The sequence below is a fragment of the Oncorhynchus keta genome, chromosome 13, assembly GCF_023373465.1.
Source record: "Oncorhynchus keta strain PuntledgeMale-10-30-2019 chromosome 13, Oket_V2, whole genome shotgun sequence".
Taxonomy (NCBI): Eukaryota; Metazoa; Chordata; class Actinopteri; order Salmoniformes; family Salmonidae; genus Oncorhynchus; species Oncorhynchus keta.
Window position 1 is genome coordinate 43,423,113 of NC_068433.1, and position 12,269 is coordinate 43,435,381.

The window sequence follows — 12,269 nt, forward strand, 5'->3', positions numbered from 1 at the left end:
AACCACTACTGAAGGACACAAATAAGAAAAGGGGACTTGCTTGGGGCAAGAGACACGCGCAATGGACATTAGACCGGTGGAAATCTGTCCTTTGGTCTGATGAGTCCACATTTGAGATTTTTGATTCCAACCGCTGCGTCTTTGTGAGATGCAGAGTAGGTGAACGGATGATCACTGCATGTGTGGTTCCCACATGAAGAATGGAGGAGGAGGTGTGATGGTGCTTTGCTGGTGACATTGTCTGTGATTTATTTAGCATTCAAGGCACACTTAACCAGCATGGCTACTACAGCATTCTGCAGTGATACGCCATAACATCTGATTTGTGCTTAGTGGGACTATCATTTGTTTTTCAACAGGACAATGACCCAACACACCTCCATGCTGTGTAAGGGCTATTTGACCAAGAAGGAGAGTGATGGAGAGTGATGGAGTGCTGCATCAGATGACCTGGCCTCTACAATCACCTGACAGTTTGGGAAGAGTTGGACCACAGAGTGAAGGAAAAGCAGCTCAGCATATGTGGGAACTCCTTCAAGACTGTTGGAAAAGCATGCCAGGTGAAGCTGGTTGAGAGAATGCCAAGAGTGTGCAAAGCTGTCTTCAAGGCAAAGGGTACAACATAGAAAATATTAAAAATAAAGAAAAATCCTTGAATGAGTAGGTGTGTCCAAACTTTTGACTGGTACTATAATAATAATAATATATGCCATTTAGCTGACGCTTTTATCCAAAGCGACTTACAGTCATGTGTGCATACATTCTACGTATGGGTGGTCCCGGGAATCGAACCCACTACCCTGGCGTTACAAGCGCCATGCTCTACCAACTGAGCCACAGAAGGACCTCGAGTTGCTTCAATCTCTTTCTGTATATCATCCGCTCTCTGTGCAGACTGTTAGATTAGAGCAGCTATAGGGAATTATGAGGGGATAACCGCGGGTGTTAACCCCTTGCCCTGAATCACAGACCCCTAAATCATCCCACCCAGACTGGCCCTGTCAACGGCAAGGAAACACAGCCCTGACACGCACACACGCATGCACACAGAGAGAGGGGGAAGATAGAAAGACAAGTGGTAGAGACAGAGAAGAGAGGAGGGTTTCAACATACACAGTGTAACAAGGATCGGGGGGGGTCTTCTAACCCGGCAAAGTTATTTCCCCCCTAAAAGATAAAAGCACCAAACCATTTAATGAATGTTTCTTAGAATGTCTATCACCCCTCATCGTCTCTGACTGATCAAACCAGATCAAACACAACAGCAGCGATTATTTTTATTGGACTGAGGGGGACCAACAGGAGTTTTAATGAGTCTCCCCCTCTTCACTCCATCTCCCCCTCCCTCCCTCCGCTCCAGTATGATAACACGGGAGCGGAGGGAGGGAGCATGAAGTCAGCCATTGTCGGAGAGAAGTGGCACACTCCTGGGCTGAGCGAGGAAGGAGAGGGGTGGAGGGGGGGGGATAACAGAGCAAGCTTCTGTGGATCAGCTCTGGGACTGGGCCTCGGTGGAATTCACAGCTGCAGCACTTCAAAGAGCCAGACTCCCACCAAGCCCCCCCCCCCTTGACAACAACACCAGGAAATAAATGGTTAGTTTCCCTCTACGAGATGGGATAAGGATAGGTGTGGAGACCAGGTTTGGGAAACTTGGACAGAGCCGCAATCTTGCCTGTGTTGATGGAATGGGAAGTGGAGGAGATGTAGGGAGGGTTGAATGAGACGGTAATGGAATAAACTGAACATGTGTCCAGCCATAACAGTGGACATATAAAGATTTAAATCTGTGTGTGGAAGGTTAGTCCTCCTTCTGTAGTAACAGAAAGTGCTCCTGGTTGGACTTTCTCACAGGTGAGTGTACCAGTCCTCATAAGTGAGCCATGGCTGGGTATAGCACACCAGCTTTGTGAAGTCAATACAGACGGAGGATGGGATACGAGACAAGGAAGCTACTCCAGACTATTGAGATCCACCCTCAGTCAGTTTCCCATTCCCACCTGTGGCTATCAACATAGCTAGATAACCAAGCAGCATCAGACAGCCAGACAGCCTGCTGATATGAACACTGAAGCCCTGAGCCTTCACATGATAGCACTTCAAAAGCCCCACATGCGGCATCAATGGAGACTCTGTTCTAGGGCCCAATTCTCCTGCCCCCCATGTAGGATGAGTGGACAATATCTCCCTCATTTGCTCTCTCTCTGACCCATGGAGGAAGAGAGTGAACGACTAGAATTTTAGCGGAAGAGGGGAGCAGATGAGATAGTAGTTGTTAGCAGAGCGTTGCTGTCAGTGACATGGAAAGGGAAAGGGGGATACCTAGTCATTTGTACAACTGAATGCAATCAACTGAAATGTGTCTTCCGCATTTAACTCAACCGCTGAATCAGAGAGGTGCGGGGGGGCTACCTTAACAGTAGGTTAACTACCTTCCTCATGGCGGAGCGGCAGATTTTTACCTTGTCAGCTCGAGGATTCGATCCAGCAACCTTTCGGTTACTGGCCAACGCTCTAATGCATGGCAGATTGATGTACAGGGCAGGTTGCAGAGCAGAGAGACCTGTGTCGGAGGTCAACGAAAACGCCATCACCTCAGAGAAAGTGTCAAATATAAAAAGGCACATCAAAACAGCACAAGACAAAGTACAACATTGCACAAAGCAGAGAACCACATATTGAACTTTCAGAGTTCCACACACGTTGACCACCCCTCAGTTGAAACACGATTTTGAACAGCGTATGTGCTGTGCAACTCTGAGTGGCGCATTGGAGGGTTACATCAGCTGAAGAGAATGAGCAACCACATCTGAAATATCCCTTAGTAAGAACATAATACTATGGATTTCCTTTCCTATGGGTGGAACACATAAATGTGGGGACTTGTGGTACGGAGAGGGAGTTTATACTGGGTTTGCCCTGGGGTCACACTGCTAACGACTACACCAGACGCTCTCAGCAATTAGCCCTCGTTAGCACTCATTATTCCCAAAACAGGCTTCGTCCAATGCAATTTAAATCAAGGTTTTGTACATTTGACACTAAATACATTCCATCACCATCCTCATGATATCCCCTCTTTAAATCATCTATTTTATAAGAGAAAAATCAGGAGCCAAACCCCTGCTCAATATGGTGTACATATCGCAGAATCCTGAAGGCCCTTTTCTCACTGCTGTGCCTCAGCTGGTCTAATTGACAGGTGATGCATTCAGGTCACTTTGATATGGAAAGTCCCTGGATGGGGGCTGGATGGTGATATTAGAGAGAGTGGGGCCAGGGGGACTGGGAGAGAATGAGGGAAATGGGAATGTGCTCTGGCATCAAAATAATTCCTCTCTTCTGCCACTCTCTTCTCTGATCCCTTAATGGTTTCCACAGCATGGCTCACATGGGAGGGTGGGGGGTGGGGAACTGTTTGCCTGATTTGTGAATGTATGTCTGAGCATGAATGTGTGTGTGTGTGCATCTGAGTGTGTGTGTGGTGAAGCACAGAGCTGTGAGAGCACGCTCGTGGTTTGTAGAGACTCCAGTCTCTGGGAGTTTCTCACACTGACTTCAGAACAGAAGGAAAGCATTAAGCCTCTAGCGTTGTTATACCCCAGACCACCCGGACTGGCCCAAGTCTTCCTATATATACTCACAGTGTGTGTGTGTGTGTGTGTGTGTGTGTGTGTGTGTGTGTGTGTGTGTGTGTGTGTGTGTGTGTGTGTGTGTGTGTGTGTGTGTGTGTGTGTGTGTGTGTGTGTGTGTGTGTGTGTGTGTGTGTGTGTGTGTGCGTGCATACATGCGTGTAGGTGACAATTCGATTATTTCACTTCTAAAATGGCAATTAAATTAATTCTCGCTAAGCCAAGCAGATCAGGATCAGGAGGAGCAATGAAAAGTTGTGTTTCAGATCAAACTTTGAAAAACAATTTGCTGTGCTAGACAGGCCCTGCAATTTGGTTATGTCTGCCTGTCACATTCATGCACCAAGAATGACCATCAAATGCTGTGGAAATATAATTATTTCAGACTGTACATCAAGGGGGGTGGGGGGGGGTATCGCTTGCCAAAGTCCCTCTGGCATAGCATGAGCTTGTAGCATCCTTTTGGTACAGGGAACCAAGAGCAGAAGTATGTTGAGTTGAGTTGTGAGTGAGTGAGTGAGTGAGTGAGTGAGTGAGTGAGTGAGTGAGTGAGTGAGTGAGTGAGTGAGTGAGTGAGTGAAAGCTGAGTTACCAGCCGTATTTGTTCATATGGTGAGGCAAATCAAATCCTCATAACACAGATAAACAGAGGTCTTAAGTCACACAGACAGATCAAACGGTCTGCCCAGGCAGGATGCTGAGAAGACTCCATCACTTGAGGATGAGAGGAGTGGAGGGATGAAGAGAGGGGATAAAGGGAGGAAGGGGTTCTAGGAGCCTCTGAACCTCTATCCAAATGGGGTGTCCTACAGGACAGAGAGAGGGAACTTACTGTAGCTCACCTTCCATTCATATAGAGTCACCTCCTAAATTATTGGCACCCTTGATAAATATATATATTTTTTAAATGGCACACATGTTGACCTACATCATTCGTCCTCCTTTTACCCCCAGTGCAAGATGATACAGCTGGGTGTAGGAGTATGATGGGTTGGGGTCACAAGGTTGGATGTGTGTCAGCAGCATTCCATTCTTTCCATACAACCGGTCCCAAATCAGCCTCTAGCACATCTGATAGTAACCCTTCCTGACTGGTGGCTGATGGATGAGATAGAGGAATAGGATGGTGGTTGGGATTCCCTTTAGGCTCTGAGTCAAAATAGATTACATTAATTACAATGATGATGATTAATTAAAACCACTACAGGATCGGTTAGCATGAGATTAGCATGAGGTTGTAAGCATGAGGTTGTAAGTAACAAGTAAATTTCCCAGGACATAGACATATCTGATACTGGCAGAAAGCTTAAATTCTTGTTAATCTAACTGCAATGTCCAATTGTTTGAGAAGAGTGCACAGCTAGGAACTTAAAAAAGGATTAATAAACCAATTAGGCACATTTGGGCAGTCTTGACACAAAATTTTGAACAGAAATGCAATGGTTCATTGGATCAGTCTAAAACTTTGCACGTGCAGCTGGGCTGGAATAATACATTATGGCCTTTCTCTTACATTTCAAATATGATGGTAAAAAAAACACACAAATACATTATTTTTTCTTGTATTATCTTTTACCAGATCTAATGAGTTATATTTTCCTACATTAATTTCACATTTCCACAAACTTCATTAAAAAGTGGTTTTTAATATATCTAATGTGGATATTACAGTCACCTCCAAAATGATTGGCACTCTTGATAAAGATGAGCAAAAAAACTATGTATATAATAAATAATACAAATACTGAGTAATATTGAATGCTAAAAAAAACACTTTGGAAAATAGTATATTATTTTCGACTAATCCAATTGCTCAGAGTAAGATATTTTGTTTAAAAAGTAATAAAATAAAACAGATTCTCAAAACAAATTCCTAAAGATTCTTATAAATAAAAGGAAACAAAATCTGCAATAACATTTACATTTTTTCAAATTAATCTCAGTTTAAGGAACTGTATTGTGGCCTTCCATGGCTTCCTGTTTCACTGGGGTATAAAAATGAGGTAATACCCAAATAAAATCCAGTTGTCATCCATCCTCCTAAATCAGGGTACAAAAATAGCTATTTATTTACTTACCACTATTAGGACAATAATTAATATGTTTAAAACCATTGGAACAGTGGCAAACAACCCTGGTAAATGAAGTGTCCCCATGCACAGTGAGGAAGACTTGGTTGCTCGCATCTTGGGGTCACCAAGTATCCAAATCCACAATTAGACTTGAGTTTGCTAAATGGAATTGGCACTTGGATTGGAACCAGGTGCTATGGTCAGATGAGAAGAAATAGGTCTTTTCCCACAGAAACCAATGGTGATGCATAGCAGAAAATAGCCTCATACCTACTGTAAAATATGGTGGTGGATCTTTGATGTTATGGGGATATTTTGCTTCCACTGGCCCCTGGGGCCCCTGTTAAGGTCAATAGCATCATGAACTCTACCAAGTACCAGGACATTTTTGCAAAGAACCTGGTTGCCTCTGCCAGGAGGCTGAAACTTGGCCGTAAGTGGATCTTCCAGCAAGACCATGACCCCAAGCACACATCAAAATCCACAAAGAAATGCTTAATTAACCACAAAATCAAATATTTACAATTGCCATCTCAGTGTCCAGACTTGAACTCCATTGAAAGTCTGTGGTTTGAATTGACGAGGGCAGTCCATACGCGCAGACCGAAGAATATCAAGGGTCCAAGAGGAATGGTCCAAGATCCTTCCCAATGTGTTTCATAAACATTTTAGAAAAAGTCTCAGTGCCGTTATCCTCACAAGGGGAGGATGCATAAAACATTGAAAACAGGGGTGCCAATAATTTTCTTTTTTAGAAGACAAAAATATGATTTGCTAAAAAAGCATTCAAAATATCTCAGTATTTGTATTATTATTTTATACATAGTCTTTTGTATCAATAGTGCCAATCATTTCAGAGGTGACTGTAATATCCACATTAGATATAATAATAATCATCACTGTAATTAATGTAACCTTTTTTGACTTTGCCTAAAGGGAATCACAACCACCATCCATCCTATTAGTCCATTTGATCCACCAGGAGTGGTTACTCTCAGACGTGCTAGAGGCCGAGTTTGGATTGGGTGTATGGGCGAATGGAATGCTCTTGACACACACACACACACACACACACACACACACACACACACACACACACACACACACACACACACACACACACACACACACACACACACACACACACACACACACACACACACACACACCAACTGTGACTCCAACCCATCATACGCCTACACACAGCAGTATCACCTTGCACTGAGATGAAAGGACGAAGGGTGTGTGTCTATTCCTCCACAAGACGTTCCTAAGACGAGTAAAACACCTGTAACCCCCCACCCACCCACCAAAGGGGTCACCAGCTGTGTGGGTGAGTGCATGTGTGTTTAAGTGAGTGTACCAGCTGTGGTGGGGTATGGTCAATGAGTTAGAATGAGGTACAGTGAACAATGTAGGGCGGTTCAGACAGTGTGTTTTCCCAGACCCAGACACCTTGTAGTGACCCTGAGGAGGCATAGGGAGGACAACCGTAGCAACACTCCCAACACCAAGGACACAAAGTTGGCATCCCAGCCACACACACAATTGCAAAGGGATAAATTCTATACTTTATCAAATGTACAGTGATAGAATTCAGAACGTGGGCCGTTCTTAAAGTATTGTCAGTATCCTCCCTGTACACCAAGTCAGAACTGTAAAATAAATAAAGGGGGCATATAAGCAGACAATGAAGGCTCTTACAATATTAAATTATGACATTTTTCAGGCTATAGACAGGCTATAGACTAAATGTGCACCAGCAAGTCAGAACAGTAGGCTAAGTTATGAGGGGAAAAGGGAGCAAATTGTTAGAGTTAGGCACATGGGCTACTAACAGCTTACTACACAACATACACTTACTAAACTCAGTAAAAAAATAAATGTCCCTTTTTCAGGACCCTGTCGTTCAAAGATCATTTGTAAAAGTCCAAATAACTTCACAGATCTTCATTGTAAAGGGTTTAAATACTGTTTCCCATGCTTGTTCAATGAACCATAATTAATGAACATGCACCTGTGGAACGGTCGTTAAGACACTAAACTTACAGACGGTAGGCAATTAAGGTCACAGTTATGAAAACTTAGGACACTAAAGAGGCCTTTCTACTGACTTTGAAAAACTCCAAAAGAAAGGAGCCCGGGGTCCCTGCTCATCTGTGTGAACGTGCCTTAGGCATGCTGCAAGGAGCCATGAGGACTGCAGATATGGCAGGTATGGCAGATATGACAGGACGGACAGCTGATCGTCCTCGCTGTGGCAGACCATGTGTAACATCACCTGCACAGGATCGGTACATCCGAACATCACACCTGGGGGACAGGTACAGGATGGCAACAACAACTGCCTGAGTTTCACCAGAAACGCACAATCCCTCCATCAGTGCTCAGACTGTCTGCAAAAAGCTGAGAGAGGCTGGACTGAGGGCTTGTAGGCCTGTTGTATGGCAGGTCCTCACCAGACATCACTGGCAACAACGTTGCCTATGGGCACAAACCCACCGTCGCTGGACCAGACAGGACTGACAAAAAGTGGTCTTCACTGATAAGTCACAGTTTTGTGCCCATTTGTCGGAGTAGCGTTTATCGTCGAAGGAATGAGCGTTACACCGAGGCCTGTACTCTGTGAGCGGGATCGATTGGAGGTGGAGGGTCTGTCATGGTCTGGGGCAGTGTGTCACAGCATCATCGGACTGAGCTTGGTGTCATTGCAGGCAATCTCAATGCTGTGCGTTATAGGGAAGACATCCTCCTCCCTCATGTGGTACCCTTCCTGCAGGCTCATCCTGACATGACCCTCCAGCATGAAAATGCCACCAGCCATACTGCTCGTTTTGTGTGTGATTTCCTGCAAGACAGGAATGTCAGTGTTCTGCCATGGCCAGCGAAGAGCCCGGATCTCAATCCCATTGAGTACGTCTGGGACCTGTTGGATCGGAGGGTGAGGGCTAGAGCCATTCCCCCCAGAATTTTCTGGGAACTTGCAGGTGCCTTGGTGGAAGAGTGGGGTAACATCTCACAGCAAGAACTGGCCAATCTGGTGCAGTCCATAAGGAGGAGATGCACTGCAGTACTCAACGCAGCTGGTGGCCACACCAGATACTGACTGTTACTTCTGATTTGACCCCCCTTTGTTTAGGGACACATTATTAAATTTATGTTAGTCACATGTCTGTGGAATTTGTTCAGTTTATGTCTCAGTTGTTGAATCTTGTTATGTTCATACAAATATTTACACATGTTAAGTTTGCTGAAAATAAACGCAGTTGACAGTGAGGACGTTTCTTTTTCTGCTGAGTTTATAATCCAGTGTAATAGCAAATAGCACCAGGAAATCATTGGTGGCTGTGCTGTGTGAACAATTTGTCAAGGATTCAGTCTGTTTTTCCTCTTTTCTCTCGTTCGCTTCTGACTATAAACAGGACCACATGTTCTATGGGAGAGGATGGTTTATGCCTGCTGGGATGTGAGGACCGCTTGGTGACCACAATAACCATTTGGGAGACAGTCAGCTCTTCCCAATGGACCGTAATAACCACAGCCCTCACACTACCAGCAAGAGAAAATCATCAGGGGCTGTTATGAGTTGTGTGTGTGTGTGTGTGTGTGTGTGTGTGTGTGTGTGTGTGTGTGTGTGTGTGTGTGTGTGTGTGTGTGTGTGTGTGTGTGTGTGTGTGTGTGTGTGTGTGTGTGTGTGTGTGTGTGTGTGTGTGTCCATATGAGGCTCAGAAGTGGTTTCCCGTGTGTGTAGGGGGGGAATGCATGTTTGAAGATTCATAGGGGAGAGTGGAGTAAATTGACCAAATATTTAGGAAGAGGGCATCATCTCATGGAGTCTGAAGAAAAAAAAACTACACATGGAAAAAGAGGTAAACAAGTCCAAAGAAAACAGATTTCCACCAAGTCACATGAATTTATTGTGTTAGAAGTTCCATGACACTTGTATTTAAACCGAAGTAGATCATTTATAGATTTCCCTATACATCAGTTGGGGTCTCTATAAGCTTCAATATGAGGTCCTAAACCTAGCATGAAAGTGCATCCTTTTAGCTGTGTGGCTTATATAGTCCAAATGTTTGCCTTGGGGTAAGTTGAGCCAATGACCATGGGGTCAGTTGAGCTAATGGTTGAGCCAATGGCAAGTTGAGCAAATGTAAGTATTTTCTTCCCAGGGTCCTGTAGCTCAGTTGGTAGAGCATGGCGCTTGTAACGCCAGGGTAGTGGGTTCGATCCCCGGGACCACCCATACGTAGAATGTATGCACACATGACTGTAAGTCGCTTTGGATAAAAGCGTCTGCTAAATGGCATATATTATATTATATTAATGGTAGGCATTATCACTGGGATGAGGTAACACCAGGGCCTGGCCTGTTAAGTGTTTTTTTTAAAGTACAAAGTATTTGTTAGGTGTGTCAAACGATGCTTAAAATGATTAAAAGACAAAGTGATTGTGATGAATTGTGTTTGGGAAATAAAGATAGACATGGTTTTAAAAATGTAGTGGTAATATTTCATTCAGTACAGAAATGTATAGGAGGCTTAATTTACCCCATAAGTTGTGCCAAGAGACCACATTTGGGGACAAGCTATGTTTTCAAAACTGTACTGTTTACATGAATTCGGATTATTTCCAGGGATACACAACATCCTAAAATCTATGTAGATATCATTGTTAGAAAGAATACTATATTTCCCTTGATGGAGTGATACTGAATATAAATAATTGACTTAACTTGCCCCACTGTCCCCAACTGTTTCTATCACTGTAATGTCCAGAAATGCTCTTCCTCTTAACGGCTCAAATCCCTGCATTGATTGGTCAGCTAAGGGTCCTCTCCATCAACACTGCCCCGCCTCGGGACACTGCCCCATCGCCACCCTCATACCCAAGATGCATCAGGAGATAGGGTGGGAGGTTTGGAGAAGAGTGAAGGGGGGGGTCAGGTGAGGGAGGGACAGGGCGTCCTGGACCACATCCCAAACCAAACTCTTACTGGGGTGTGAAAGCTCAAATATAGCCCATGACACAGGAACTCATGGGAACATCAGACCCTCTCGATCCCTTTATGGCCCCCGCCGACCCGGCTCCTCCACATTCCAACGGTAATCTGGAAAATACCGGCTTCGAAATATCAACCAACTGTATCTGGACACTGCTGCTGCTCCACTGCCTCTCGACGCCATTCGCAGCCGTAACCGAAACTAAACTTTACACAGACCCACCGCGAAGGCTCCCTCGGCGAAACCCAACCGCCGACATGACAAATGCTGTAAAAACGAAGGAACCGCACTGTTCCTTCTCCACCGAATTAATTGATTTTCCTTTGTTTAGATGCTATGAAACTTGTGTTGGGTGCCAGACCAACATTGCTCATAGAAGGAAACACTTCCCATGCTCTGGGAATTGAAATCTTGGCTCTGTAAAAGTCAATAGTGCATCTCATTTGAATATGGTACGGGATAATAGGGAAATTGTATTTTGTGTTCCTCTGACGTGGTCCTCCAGTAAAGTCAGTGAACCCCAGACAGCAAGTCACTCTTAGTTAACTTGATGGGGAACATGAAGTCCCACTAACCTTACATTTTTACCTTGTTTTACTCATAATGGAGAAGAAAAAAACACATATTAAAGTGCTGATCTAGGATCAGGTGCCCCCTATCCATATACAGTTATTCATGATAATCTAAAACTAAACACTGATCCTCTATCAGCACTCCTACTCTTGAGACCTTGTGAATACAGGCCCAGGTCTCTGACAGTGCTTGTCCATCTGTGAGTGTATGGTAGTGAGTTACAAGCGTGTAGAAACACCATGCCCGCAACACGTACCTGCACGAAGCCACACATCACATGCTCCCCAAACATGGGCAGGCTGGGACGGCTCTCGCGGTACATGTGCAAAGTGTATATTGTCATGACAACGGGCTCGGGCTCTGTGGTGAGCGACTCGTCCGTCACTAGGATGTTGATTATGCTGTTTCCCAGGCCGACCGGGTAGTTTGCTGTTCTGTGGAAAAACAGAGGCAGAGCTTCTCAGAAACAAGGTCCAGGGAGATGAAACACACATAAGCACAAACGCACACACACACACACACACACACACACACACACACACACACACACACACACACACACACACACACACACACACACACACACACACACACACACACACACACACACACACACACACACACACACACACACAGCGGAGATATGAAAACACATACAGGAGGGTGAGAGAGAGGGCAGGTTATAGAATCATTCCTAAATGTCACTCTAGCGCTGTATGTGTGAGGCCGTCTTACGTGTGTCTGTCTGTCTGTCTGTCTGTCAGAGGTCAATCCTCTGACCCCAGTGCTACTGAGTCTAATGGGTGCTAATCAGGGATTGGCTGCTGAGATCAAAGCTACGGACATAAGAAACAGAGTTCTACAATCACACAGAGTAAAACTCAGAATGACATGGAAACATGCCCTGACCAAAACACTGGACTGAAAACACACATTCCCAGAATTCAGATGTTATAACTCACTTACGTCTATATTATAGACCTGAAGAC

The 12,269-nt window shown here is 44.6% G+C and overlaps 1 protein-coding gene across 2 annotated transcripts in view; it reads right to left on the reverse strand.

Moving 5' to 3' along the window:
* The window catches only part of LOC118392380 (cadherin-like and PC-esterase domain-containing protein 1), an 82,657-nt gene that overhangs the window by 23,972 nt on the left and 46,416 nt on the right, over window positions 1-12,269 (reverse strand). For both annotated transcript variants that reach the window (XM_052460226.1, XM_052460227.1), the window contains exon 14: window positions 11,537-11,714. In XM_052460226.1, coding sequence (XP_052316186.1) covers window positions 11,537-11,714 — 178 coding nt within the window. The remainder of the gene's footprint in view (window positions 1-11,536; window positions 11,715-12,269) is intronic.